Source organism: Elgaria multicarinata, chromosome 3 (assembly GCF_023053635.1).
Source record: "Elgaria multicarinata webbii isolate HBS135686 ecotype San Diego chromosome 3, rElgMul1.1.pri, whole genome shotgun sequence".
In the NCBI taxonomy this organism is placed as follows: domain Eukaryota; kingdom Metazoa; phylum Chordata; class Lepidosauria; order Squamata; family Anguidae; genus Elgaria; species Elgaria multicarinata.
This window is the reverse complement of record NC_086173.1, coordinates 102,457,622-102,471,773: the sequence shown is the minus strand read 5'-3', so window position 1 is coordinate 102,471,773 and position 14,152 is coordinate 102,457,622. Positions and strand designations below refer to the sequence as shown.

The 14,152-nt window shown below is 39.7% G+C and overlaps 1 protein-coding gene across 1 annotated transcript in view; it reads right to left on the bottom strand.

The window, feature by feature from the left end:
* The window catches only part of DOCK3 (dedicator of cytokinesis 3), a 243,919-nt gene that overhangs the window by 157,988 nt on the left and 71,779 nt on the right, over positions 1-14,152 (bottom strand). The window contains exons 7-9 of the mRNA XM_063121109.1: positions 6,344-6,428; positions 3,676-3,717; positions 317-471 (exon numbers count right to left, since the gene is read on the bottom strand). Of these exons, the coding sequence (XP_062977179.1) occupies positions 317-471; positions 3,676-3,717; positions 6,344-6,428 (282 nt within the window). The remainder of the gene's footprint in view (positions 1-316; positions 472-3,675; positions 3,718-6,343; positions 6,429-14,152) is intronic.

The following is a 14,152-nucleotide window of genomic DNA, read 5'->3' as shown; positions in this document are numbered from 1 at the left end:
AGCTGGAAAGTTTTAATAAGAACAAAGATGGTGGGGGAGGAAATATTTAATGTAGAACAGATTATTGCAATTTCATGTCAGTCCACAACCCCAATTGGTATGAGGTGATAAATAATTCTGCATGAGTAGCAGCAGGTATAAATAGGGGGTAGATTCAGCAGAGAAGCTGGGCACTCATTTCTCTTTTCTCACCCAGAATTCAAGCCATGCCTCTAAAGCCTACCTCGCTCATTATCAGTTAAAAGATTTCTGAACAAAAGACTGGTAATCTTCTATGCATTCTGAAAAAACGAATAAGGGGGCACTTTTGACTTACCTGATCTGCTTGCCTTCTCGAACATCATACAGAAAAAAGAAAACATCTGCATCTTCTCCAATTGTATTATAAGTGAAACTCTTTAGACTGAGAAAGAAGTGGTGAGGAACTGGCAGACGGCATGCTTCTCCATGACGTGGGCGTATTGTATCTACCTAATTTGGAAGAAGAAATTAAAGGAGGGGTGTTTTTTTTGGATCGAATATTTCATAGTAATACATTCAATAATGCAGTTAAAAATGATGGTTTGTTTTTTCTTCTTTAAAGAATATCAGACTCTCTTCTAGAAATAAATGAAATATTTTTCATTATGTGTACTGATTTTTAATTTGAGTGTTTTGAAAATTCAGCAATACCACCAAAATCCACTCAACTATCAGGAAATCCTGTCATGTCCATTGTATAGAAGCTAAAGCTATTTTGCAGCAATTCTGTATTGGACAGAATTAAGGATGAACAAAATTCACTTTAAAAAAACACATATTTTAAGACAACACATTGAATTGTATTTGCTTATAAAAGGCTGCACTGGGAATAGTGCAATATATATTGTGACAATATCTTGTCAATGAAACCCTGGCAGATTTTTCCCTATTACAGGTACTCTGTTAATAGTTGAGTATTTCTTCATGAAAAGCCCATTTCTAATTGCCTGCTCTAGATTGCATTCTAGAAATACATTTAGGTTCTCATAACTAGGAACATCTTACAGAACATATCCATTTTCTTTACTCCTTAGAAGAGTATTGCAGCTGAGTCAGTGCCTTCTTCATGCTCTGAACTGTGGAATGAAACTAGAAACTAAAATGAGACCACAGCTATATGGCTAAGGGCAGATGAGCTTAGAAAAATATCATATAGATCCCATAAAGACCTACGGAGGTGGCAGTGACAGATGCTATAGGTCGGTCCTGTGTGTGTGTGTGTGTGTGTGTGTGTGGATTGGTGTTCAGCAAAACTCTTCCATGTGGTACATGAGTCTCAATAGATACAACTACATGTCACCTGCAGACCACTGAGATATGTTTGGGAGACATTTTGCTGATAAAGTAACTTGCATCCAATTGAACATAGACACTACAATTAATCCAAAGTTTGATTCGATCAGTAACCATATGAAGGTGGACAAGACGGACAGGTATGACAATTGCTCCCTTAAACCTAGCTCATCTTTGTTGGTGAAGGATTAGATTGGCTTCATTCTTGCATTCTTGGTGAAAATTAAAGAGCAGGGAAAAATTCTGTATCTGCTTAAGTAGCTAGAAATCAGACCCAAGTGTGTAGGGTAGTGAAATGTTATGTTTGTTTTCATTAAATTACTCTTGCAACATGTGCTTTGAAAATGTCCTGACTATTTCGATATCTTCTCCCTGTTATGGATGGATTAACTTTGTGAATGCCACTTACAATGAAGGAGACCTAAGTGGAAGGAGACCCAAGACCAAAGTACATTTTGCCCATTTAATTTTATGATTAAGGAAACAGTTAAAATATATTTTGATGCATAGCAAGGTCTATTTGAAGCTTATTTTGTGACCAGAGAAGCAAGAAAAAGGAGTAATTAGGCCTGTTCAGATGACATGCTAAGCCAAGATTAGTTTGCTAATGCTTTTGAAGCAAATAGTTAGTGAGTGTATTTAAACTGTGGCCTTAGCTAGACCTAAGGATTATCCCAGGCAAATGGAGGGGTTGTCCCTGCCTGCTCCCGGGATCCCGTGTGTCATTTGGATGCACAGGGATGATTCCGGGACAATCCTAGGATATAGGCCTGGTCTAGCCATGGCCTGTGCTTATGTAGTCACCATGGTTAGGAATGGCTCACACAATATGCTAAGTCATGGTTCACACGACATGCTAAGCCATAATGTTTAGATCAAAATGCTTAACCACCATGGCTAACAGTGTGGTCTGAACAGGATCACTATCTTCAACTCCTAGTAATCATTATAACAACAACAAAACTTGTATATGTGGAAGGTAATTATCCAAGTAGAGTACATTTTAAAAAAAGCAACAACACCATTTGCACAAGATCACACCCTTGTACACCACATGGATTTATCTAGAACAATTAACACTCCTTAGTTTTATATAATATATCCCCAGTGCAGATAAATTCCCACTTCTATCACTGCTTTCCCCAATGCCAGCTGGGGGATTCTGTAAATTGTAGCCCAACATATCTGGTCTGCTCTGTCAACATGTACTCTTTTATCCCAGCATTACATACAGTGTTAACAATTAATTAATTGTTAATTTTAATTAATCCTCATTAAAATTATCTTAATTACGTATCTTTAAAAAATGCCTAATTACTGTGAATATGAACAAACTTCACAAAACCACATTCTTTCGCAGATCCATTGGAAAACACCTGTATTTAATGTTAAAAATCATTAATGGAAATTATCACTACCACTTTTCCATGCACATATAAAAATGCATGGAAAAAGTAGGAAAGGTCCACTCATAACTATACTCATTGTGTGGTTACTGTGTTTTTAAGGTGCAAGTAACTACTCGTTACATATTCTTGACTACGTGATAGATACAGGAAAGGATTATTCCATAAAAACTAGGGAAATTTACATTTTTGTTGGGTGTGCAGTATGTGGTGGGAGCAGATTTTACTGTACCTAGCTTCCTCTATTTGGTAGAGATAAAAAACAGAAAGAGGAACAATTTCTCTAAATAAATTACATCAATTCTATTGGAAAAGCATTCCCACCCCGTCCTTGAAATGTGTGTGCATGTTTTGGTCTTCAAGCACCTGATGTGAAAGAGCAGCTTGTAGGAATGCTAGTGGGGGAGGGGGGAGGAAGGGCAGGAGAACAGGAAAGACAATCCTGTGTGGGAAGGCTTAATACACTTAAGATGCAGAAAGGAAGAAATGAGTGTGGTCCTGAGAAGCCATGCAGCTGCTCCTACCTTACATAAGATTCCCCACTTCTGCTGGCATAGAATAATAGAATAGTAGATTTGGAGGGGGGCTTTAAGGCCATCATTTACAATTAAGTGATAGTTCCCTCCTGGGTGAGTGCCTACTACATTGTCCAGGTCTTGTTTCATATAAAACATTTCTTTAAAATATTTTAAACATGATGTGTCACTGTCTCCATGCAAATCCACGGAGAACAATCGAGACATTCGAGCTTCCTCACTACGCCACTATCAGAATAAAGCAATCGGTATAACTCAAAGCCCTTGATTAAAGTCGTTACAGAAAAAAGTAAAACAAAATCCATACACTGGTAAGGCTGAATAAATAGTTCTAAACATGAATAAATACATTTTTTCAGTATACCTTATGAGTTACTTCACAATAAGGAAAGAGACTAGACTTCTGTAGCTTATCTTACCTGTGATGTGCTCTGTTGTACACTATGCCTACTAGATAAATGCTGTGAAAATAAAAGAAAGAAATAGTTGTGTTCAGGGACACTGTTTTGTTTTTCCACCTACCTAAGCAAATTTCATTATTTTTAAATCTCTACTTTTCAAACAGATTTCGCAGTGTATTATTATTATTATTATTATTATTATTATTATTATTATTATTATTTAGAATATTTATATACCACTCCTCACTGAAAAATTTCAGAGCAGTGTACAAGATAAAATGAAAATAAAAACAGAATAAAACAGTTAAAACAAAATTTAAAAGAAGCAAAAACAGAGATCCAAGCCTTCTTAAGGAAAGGCTTCTTGGAATAAAGATTAAGGAAAGGCTTCTTGGAATAAAGATGTTTTCAGGAGGTGCTGAAAGGAGTACAAGGTTGGTGCCTGCCTGACCTCCAGAGGCAGGGAATTCCACAGGAGGGGCGCCACCACGCTGAAGGCCCTTTCTGAAGACCAGGGTGTCTTCTTCAGTGACCCCAGGCTTCACAGAGCTCTTGTAAAATGTATTTGTACGGGCTGACTTAATAGAAAAGCCCTGAATTGGGTAGTGTTTTGCTACCTGAATTGGGTAGCGGCTTGCTCTATTGGATAGACGGGAGTGACATTGGCTACCCAATTCAGGGCTTTTCTATTAAGTCAGCCTGTACAAATACATTTTACAAGAGCTCTGTGAAGCCTGGGGTCACTGAAGAAGACACCCTGGTGTCGAAATGCGTTTGACCTGCTTTTTTAATTTCTCTTTTGGTATTCTTGTATAACATTAATGCAATCAGATGTATACAGTAGATGCCAGTGCACTTTAATTGTTTAATACTGTTGTTGAATTGTATTTATGTGATAAAACTTTGTTAAAATTGTCTTTTTCCTTGATCCTTTGAATCTGGATAATGATCTACTGCTATACAGGTACCATAACTTTTCTTTTTCCTAAAGTTTTTAAAACTTGATCTTGTTCTGACTTTTATACTGCCTGTTTGGTGCATTCTCTTCCCCTCCTTATTGTTTTATTAGGATTTTATTAGAATGTAAGCTTATGCGGCAGGGTCTTGCTATTTATTGTTTTACTCTGTACAGCACCATGTACATTGATGGTGCTATATAAATAAATAAATAAATAAATAATAATAATAATAATAATATCAAAATCACATCTGTGCAACAAAGCTGGGGAATGAAAAGTAGTTTTCTAATAATAATAATAATAATAATAATAATGAAGTAACCTTCTGATATTAAGCTGCATTTACTATAATGTTAACAAACACACCCGCACACACCAATTCCTGTTACACACAGAACATGACCTTGAACAAAGAATTTACAGTCAACAAAACAATATAAAATATTCTCTTAAAATAAGAGCAACACCACAAATTCTGAATCAGAGGATGATCCTGTTTTTAATGTTTTTTCATGTTAAAGGTTAATGTTACCAATCAAATAATGGACAGCAAGTCTCCTACTGTGCCTTTTTAATCTCCAGATGGAAGATTTAAATAGTAATCCAAACGGAAAAGGTTTAAAAGGTGTTCTTTAATCATATTTTCATATCTTCCTATATGTGTCTATCTTACATTTTAGATACTGTTATGGTTCTTATTAGATTTTAGAGAAATCCAGAAAATTATCAATCTGCCAACACTAGAAATACATTAAGAATACATTTCTATATCCCATTATCAAAGCCACACAAAATGGCTTCCTGTAACTTGAGCCTGTTATTCCGTGTCCTGCACTCTGGGAGGATCAAGAAGAGATCCTGGCCCTCCTCTGTGTGACAACCTTTCAAGTATTTGAAGAGTGCTATCATGTCTCCCCTCAATTTTCTCTTCTCCAGGCTAAACATGCCCAGTTCTTTCAGTCTCTCTTCATAGGGCTTTGTTTCCAGACCCCTGATCATCCTGGTTGCCCTCCTATGAACACGCTCCAGCTTGTCTGCGTCCTTCTTGAATTGTGGAGCCCAGAACTGGACGCAATACTCTAGATGAGGCCTAACCAGGGCCGAATAGAGAGGAACCAGTACCTCACGTGATTTGGAAGCTATACTTCTATTAATGCAGCCCAAAATAGCATTTGCCTTTCTTGCAGCCATATCACACTGTTGGCTCATATTCAGCTTGCGATCTACAACAATTCCAAGATCCTTCTCGTTTGTAGTATTGCTGAGCCAAGTATCCCCCATCTTGTAACTGTGCCTTTGGTTTCTATTTCCTAAATGTAGAACTTGGCATTTATCCCTATTAAATTTCATTCTGTTGTTTTTCAGCCCAGCACTCCAGCCTATCAAGATCACTTTGAAGTTTGTTTCTGTCTTCCAGGGTATTAGCTATCCCACCAAATTTTGTGTCATCTGCAAATTTGATAAGCGTTCCCTGCACCTCCTTGTCCAAATCATTAATAAAAATGTTGAAGAGCACTGGGCCCAGGACTAAGCCCTGCGGTACCCCACTCGTTGCCTCCAATTAATGGTTGGAGGAAAGGGGGTGGGGGAATGGGGTGGGGACATGGCCTTCTGAGGGACCCTCGAATGCCAAATTGGGATCCCAGGAGAACTGGATTTGGCTTCTGGACCTGAAGTTCCCTACCCCCAAATACTGTTATCATCTTTCTTTCCCCATAAAATATTACCATTTTGTATAGATCGGAGACACTGATTTGATCTGAATCCACCACCTCAAAGTCCTTCCGTGGGACAAGATCCAAGCCCAAATGCCTGTAAAGAAAAAATAATGCAATAATCATACAGAAAATATATTTTGCTTTGTCCATCCTAAAATTGACATATAATTACTTTGGCACTGAAAATAACACATGCGCTAAAAACTGTGAAACTGATTTTCAGGGGGCCCAAAGTGTCTTCTCCAAGTGCCCCATCAGATAAAGTGTATTGGCTGGTTACTAGGAAAAGGGCTTTTTTTAGCAGTGACAACTTTGGAACACTCTCCCCAGAAAGGCCTACCTAGCATCCATGTTGATATCATTCCAACATCAGGTAAAAACCATTTTACTCTCCCAGGTCTTTTATTTGTTTAAGCTTCAAAACAGTGTTTTTTGTTTTTTTAAAATTATTTCCATCATGTGATTTTATGGCATCTTTATTTTATGTATTTTAAACACTTGGGGTTGTGTGTTGTTGTTTTTAACTACATACGCCACCCTGTGTAATCAATTGGAGTGCAGGATACAGAGTTCCACAGTAGATAAATCTGTAGCCATTCTAGAAGAGGAAACCAATAGAGAAACAGTAGCCATACTAGAAGAGGAAACCAATAGAGAGTTGCCAATAGAACACAGGTCACCAGTGCCAAATTTGTGCAGAAAGTACAAATTTTATACTGAAGGATAAAATAGAAGGCCAGAAGGCTGTTGCAGAAGTGACTGTGGAGGTGCCAATGCTACAAGTGGAGTTGAAAAAGGCAATAGCAAGGTTCTCAAAGATGTACAATGGTCAAAAGCCAAACAATTCCCACAACTGAGGTTGTAGAAGCGTGGCTTGCAGTTCTAGCCTGCGGTGGGTACTGCAACAAGTTCAATGAAAAAATCATGCAGGAGGGCACAGCTAGAGATGTGAAGGGCTAGGAAAAATTGGAAAGAAACTGGGGGTAAACTGAAAAATTGGGGGGGGGGGGTTCCTCCAGGGACTCTTTTTGTCTTTTTTGTTTAAAAAAGAGAAAATTACAGTATTATTTGTTCATATGGAAATACAGCAATCATGGACTTCTTTAGTTGGCAGTCTACTGCCACACCCTTTACATTTCTTGAAGGAGGTACACTTGTGCCAGAAGGTACCCAGTCACAAACATGACGAATGTGGGGTGAAATCAAAATGCAAAACTGAGACACTGAAAGACGGAAGAAAAACACACAGCCTTAAAACACTTGGTTCACAAACCAAGACAAATTTCCTTTTAATCCCATTGAGGTGGCAGTCAAAGAAGAACTGAGTGGGAAAATGTGGGGTCCACCCCTTGGGCATGCATGTTTAATTCAGGGTGTGTAACCCTGCTGCCAAAAGCTTATAGCCTTACATTCTAGAAGATTCCTAATACTGCTCTATGCTTGCACAGAAAGCCTAATACCCACATGTATGCTTGCACAGAAAGCAAAAAGAATAACAACGGTGAGGTGGGGTTTTTTCATGCCTTTGTCGCTTGATATCTAAGAATTTTTTTGGATGGGCTGCTTACAAAAAGAGAACAAATGCTCTGTTTCTAAAAAGTAAGAGGAGAGGAGAAAATGACTGTAGTCTCATTATAAAAATCATGTTGCATTTCTCATATGTTTAAAGACTTTTGGGTTTACCAATATAAGCAAGGACTAGATCGTTTGTTAAATAAGCAAATGATAGCTTAATATAATTTATCACAATCACGATGAACACTCTTTGTCACAGTTACCTTTGAACCTTATCTGATATGCTAAATTTAGTTAAAATCCCCTAACACCATGGATTTTCAGCTCAACGGATTCTCTTTCACTAATGCTATGTTAATCCTTCATTCTGCTTGTTCATACAGCTACCTGTATAATGTCAGAGCAAATGATTCAATGTTCAGCAGCCATAAAAGCAGACTGAACCTCCTTTCAACATTTTCAAGGAAAAGCTAGACACACATAAGTAGGAGACGTTTTCGGGAGAGAGTAGCCTGCCTTACATCAGACTACTAAAGCTTCTTATAAACCATCTAATTGTAATATAGATTTATTTATTTACAATATTTATATACCGCTCCCCATTCAAGAATTTTGGATGCATATTGTATCATATGAAGTTGTCTTGTAAAACAAAGTCCTAACTCTGAATAAACATTGATTACATTAATTTTATTTACTCTAGGACTAGCCTACAAGATGCTTAATATACATGATGGCAACTCATCTTCAAAACAGATGATTAGATGGTAACAACAAAGCCGATGAGCAGGTGAAAGCATTTTCTATATATGTTTGCAAGCATGATTTTAGAGCTTCCTTGCTGGGGCGGGGGTCCTTCAGAGAAATATAGGTGAAGATTAAATAGCATTTTCTGTTTAAAATCCCTCTATATAAGGTTCTTTCTATGAGCCTTGACATACCAACTTATCAGGATTTTCATAAATTTTTGTTAGCACAATAAATCTAGGATAATAGCCTATATCTCCTTTACTTTTGTATCACAATCTAAGTTGCAATGTCCATGCACTGATAATTAGCCAACCAACCTGAACTTTATCAAGCTGTGATGAAAAGTGCAGCCAGAAGCTATGTTGCAATCCATAGTCTTATGAACAAGCCAAGAACGTTTTTTACCCCAGTCCTTGCAAATGCACTTCTTCGAGTGGTCATCTGTGCATTCAGACATCTGGGCTCTGTGCCTGCGTGGAGCCTCACTGAGGCGTTTTGGGTGGGAACCCCTCCCCTGCTGTGTACTGCACATGCCTGACAGGGTTCCTGCCCATTCCCCTCAGTTCCTAGAGACCGACATCATGGCCCTGGAACCAAGAGTCCCTTGACATCGACACCAATGGTAGATGGGTTGTAGGAATGCACAGATGACCATTCGAAGAACTACAGTTACACATAAACAAACTGCATTTCTTCTTCGTGGTCTCTTTCATTCACACAACTGGGCAATTAGCAAGCTGACTTAGCTTGGGGAGGGATGGTGTCTATGCCAGAATGGATAACAACAGTGCTTTCCCAAATGCACAGTCAGCTCGGGCCCGTAGATCTAGGCAGTAATGTTTGATGAATGTCGATGGAGTCGACCAGGTCGCCACTCTACACAAGTCTGGGATATGGATCCCTCTCTCAAAAGCCATCAAGGTGGCTAATGTTCTGGTTGAATGGGCATGAACTGGCCAATAAGGAGGAGATATGCCAGTTTGTATGCCAAGGTAATTGTTCTCACAATCCATACCGACAAGCACTGCAAAGAGAGTGCCAAGCCTTTATGCTGTCCAGAATAACATATAAAGAGATGCATAGACTTTTGGAAGGAGCTTGTTCTGTCTTTGTAAAAGACTAAAGCCCTACACACATCCAGACTGTGGAAAGTGGTTTCCAGTTTGGAAGAAGGATTAGGGGAAAAGGCAGGCAGTACTATATCCTGATTTTAGTGAAAACCAGAAATAACTTTCGGGAGGAAAGCCACATCAGGTCGAAGCAAAGCTTTATCCCTGTGGAAAGCAAAATAAGGGGTGGGGTTCGATACGAAGAGCGCATAGCTTGTTTGACCAACGTGCAGAAGTCATTGTGGCTAAAACTGTAGTCTTCCAAGAAAATAACCTGAAATCAACTTTTGCTAAAGGTTTGAACAGCGGAGCTGTGAGCCAATAAATCAAAACCACCAATAAACTCCATGCTGGTATAAGTGAATGCACTGGTGGAGTGAGGTTCTTTAGTCCTTTAAGAAACTTCTATTGTTAAAGGGTGTGAAAAAACTGTGAACCCCTTAATGAGGTGGTGAACTGATGAAACAACTGAAAGATAAACTTTTATAGACGATGGACCTAGTCCCCTTTGAACTAGGCCATGTAGAAATAACAAAATATTCTGTAATGAAGACGATTTAGGCATGAAACTATGCAACTTTGCAAAATTAGAAAAAATAGACCACTTCCTTGTATAGGAGTTACGCATTGAGGGCTTTTTTGAGGCATTAAGAATGAGTTTTATGGGCGAGGGTAAATCCTCTATGCCGTCATCCTGAGCATCGTAAGGTCCAGATGTCTGACTAGACCGTGCTGTTGGGGCAGAAGACTGGAGTTGTTTTGCAATCTGTAATATTTGTCTGCCAACAGGCTCAGGAGGTATGACAACCATATCTGTCGAGGCCACCACGCTACTATCAGGATGCATGAGGTCCTGTCAACTATGATATTGGTTAGCACTCGGGAGATTAGTGGAAATGGAGGGAACATGTAAAACAGGGTCCTAGTCCATTGAATGGTGAAAGCGTTGCTGAGTCTTTTCCTCATCCTGTCCTGCTGCAAAAATTCGGAAGAATCGTGTTCGTGTCGGTGGCAAATAGGTCAACGTTGGGCTGCCCCCATGCTGGAAGAGAGTCCTCAAGGTCTCCTTGTTCAATTCCCACTAGTGCAACCCTGCAACATTCTGCTCAGCCAACCTGCCAGAGTGTTGTCCACTCCTGCGATGTGCATTGCTGAGAGCTGTATCCATTATGAAGTGCACCATTCAAAAACTTTTAGAGTCAATTCGAGTAGTCGCGTTGATTTGGTTCCTCCTTGTCTGTTCAAGTCTGACGCCACTTGTATTAGATGGCCAACCACGTTGGGCTTGAAGGGCTTTGTCGACTGCCCTGAGCTCCAAAAGGTTGATGAAAAAACACCTCTGCATCTAGCGATGAGATAGAAGGTTGAACTGATGCTGGAGAAGATGAATCCGAACAGTAATCTTCCGGGTCAGATATGGCAGAAGTTCCCACCTGTGGGTCTAAATTAGGTTGTTGTGCTGTAGGTGCCCTGTCACTAAGAGTAGTAATGTGGGCAATGGACTGCTTCCCCAATGCCTGAGGAAGGGCCGCTTGCTGAACTGAGTGCGTGCAGACCTCAGAGTGAGTAGTTTGAGGTGGTTGGTGTGACCTCTCATACTGGAGTCCCTGATCGTCTCTCTGTACCGAAGGAGATGGTCAACAATGTCTATACTCTGGTGGGGAAACATAGCGCCTATTGGTATAGTAATTATCGGCTCTGGGGTCACGTTCGCAATATCTGGGTCTGTAGGCAGGTCAACCCCAATCAGAATGCCCATCCCACTCCAGTGGAGATCTGAATCGATCCCTAGATCCTCTGTCCAAAGGTGCAGAAAACATTGAATCAGGTGAATCGTGTCTGCGATCTCTCTCTGAGGCTCCCTTGCACGCACAGGCTGCGGTGAAGGGACCTGAATCTCCCCCTCAGAGACTGAGTGAGATGGTATGTTTCTCACCAGCAGAATCAGCGAGAATAATAGTGGGGGTGGCAACTGAACAGCGTCTATTGACACTGGTATAGGATCGACATCAACCCAGTCGACATCGATGTTGTCGAAACTGATACAGTGCGGAGCGGAAACGTTGACATCAACTGATTCAACAGGCTGTACAAGCGCTGGAGACTGAGAAACAGCTCTACTCGGTACAGGAGCCTTGTTTCCCACTTGTGGTCTCCTCTTTTTTCTTTTCTTCCCTTCTCCTGTTATATTGCTGATCTGCTTAGATGTCTTTGCTTTTTCTTTTTTTTACAATTCCTTGGCAAGAGACACAGCAACTGAACAGCTCAGAGAGGAAGGTTGAGTGCATATATCGCCCTCCTCAAGCAAAGGCGAGGGAGGGGAATGCTCTGAAGAATTGATTACAGACATCTGTCCTAAAGACTGAACTTTTGCCGGGGTGTCCACCGATTGCAAGGCCTTGCTCCACAGGATAGCCTTAAGCCTGTCCGACCTGTGCCTCCTTGTCTGTTTTGAAAACGCTTGACAAAAATGACAAGATTCCACAACGTGCCCTTCTCCTAAGCACAGCAAACAGAAGTACTGCCCATCGAAAGGGGGCAATTTACTGCCGCAATTAGAACGTTTTCTGAATGGGGCCCGGAGGGCCATATGCTTGCCTGGACAATCCCAGGACCACTGACGCAAGTCCCGCTCCAATTTAGTAAAGTAAAAGAGAAAGACAGAAAATAACACTTTTTTAAAAAAAGAAGAAAAAGAAGGAGGAGGAGGAGGAGTTGGCCTCTAACAAGAATTTGAAAGGTTTGACAAAAAGTCACCAAACGATGCTGCCACAAGGGTGGTCAAAAGAGAACTGAGGGGAATGGGTGGGAACACTGTCAGGCATGCGCAGTACACAATGGGGGAGGGGTTCCCATCCCAAAGGCCTCGGCTATAGAAATTTTCCTGAATGAGGGTCCACGCAGGCACAGAACCCAAATGTGTGAACGACAGAGACCATGAAGAACAACTGTTACTCTGAAATTGCTGCTGCAATTCAACTCTCAATTTCACAGGAAATTCTTTCCTCTAACAGAATGTTCATTGAAATATTTTCAGAAAATGAATAGTTCAATAAAATATCAGCCATTATCTCCATCTTAAAATATAATCTTGTATAAATTAATCAGTTCCCTCTTATTCAGAATACTTCTCTTCTTATTGTAATGTGTGTGTGTGTGTAGAACGAGAGACATTTTTTATTTATTTCAGGATATATGATCACGCATCTCTTCTTTATGGCCTCCCCTAGGAAAAAAATTACTTTCTTTTATTAATCTCTTTTTTCACATTCAGTTCATTGACTGGCAATGTTTATAACCACTAAAAGTATTATTTACAGGGATAACGAATATAACAAGCAAACTGAATGTGGCAGACTGACTTCTTACACATTACCCAAATAGTTTTGGGTGAGTCTCTCTAGTCTCAATTGAATATTTGCTCAGCATTTACAAATATCTAGAAAAAGCTGACTATTTCCTAAGTGTAGTCTCCTGGCCCGTAATATCTGTGCATGAGCATTAATGGTCCTATACACATACACATTATCACAGTTACACCTGGGAATTGTTTATAACCACTACAAATATTATTTAGAGGAACAAAGAGTGCAACAAACAGATCGAATGTAGTAATTTAAAAAAATCACTTCTTATGCATTACCCAAATAGTGATGAATGAGTCTCTGTAGCCTCAATTCAAAATCTGCTCAGTATTTATAAGTATCTTGAAAAAGCTAGCCTATTTTCTAAGAGTAGTCTCCTGGCCCATAATATATGTGCATGAGCACTAATGGGCCACATGCACATTATCACAGTCCCACCTGGAATTGTTGTTTTGCTTGATACCACATGTATGACTGAAGATGCGCCAAGATGTGGATGATTGCTAGCTAACTGCCTACCACAAGGATATGACACAAGAGGGCATCCATGTTCAACACAAAGATGGGTGCAGAGCAGAGGGCATGTATCAAACAGAAATGGATTAGATTAGGCAAATCTCTCCATTGGTCTGGTTGTCTGATGAGTGCTGTTCCTTGTTGGACTGTTGCCCATCTGATGCCTAATAATAATAATAATAATAACAACAACAACAATAACAACAACAACAACAACAGAGAAAGCTGACCAGAAGAGTTTCGAAGGCATTGCTTATAAGGGCAATGCAGGACCACCATTGTCTGTTGGATTGCTACCTGCATCACCTAAGAGTAAAGCATCCCAAATCTAAAGAAGTTATTTTCTGTCGGCACATAAAACCTCCGACTCCGACTCCTTTTTTTCATGGCACATCCGACTCCTTTAATTATATATCGATATAGGAAATAAATTTTCTATATATTTCCTACATCTTTTTAGAACCCTAACCTGTTAAAGCCCGGGTCTAAAGGTTATAGCTAAAACATTCTGGTTTTTTAATTTTATTTATTAAAGAAGCCCAAAAATGAAAACAATGAGGTTA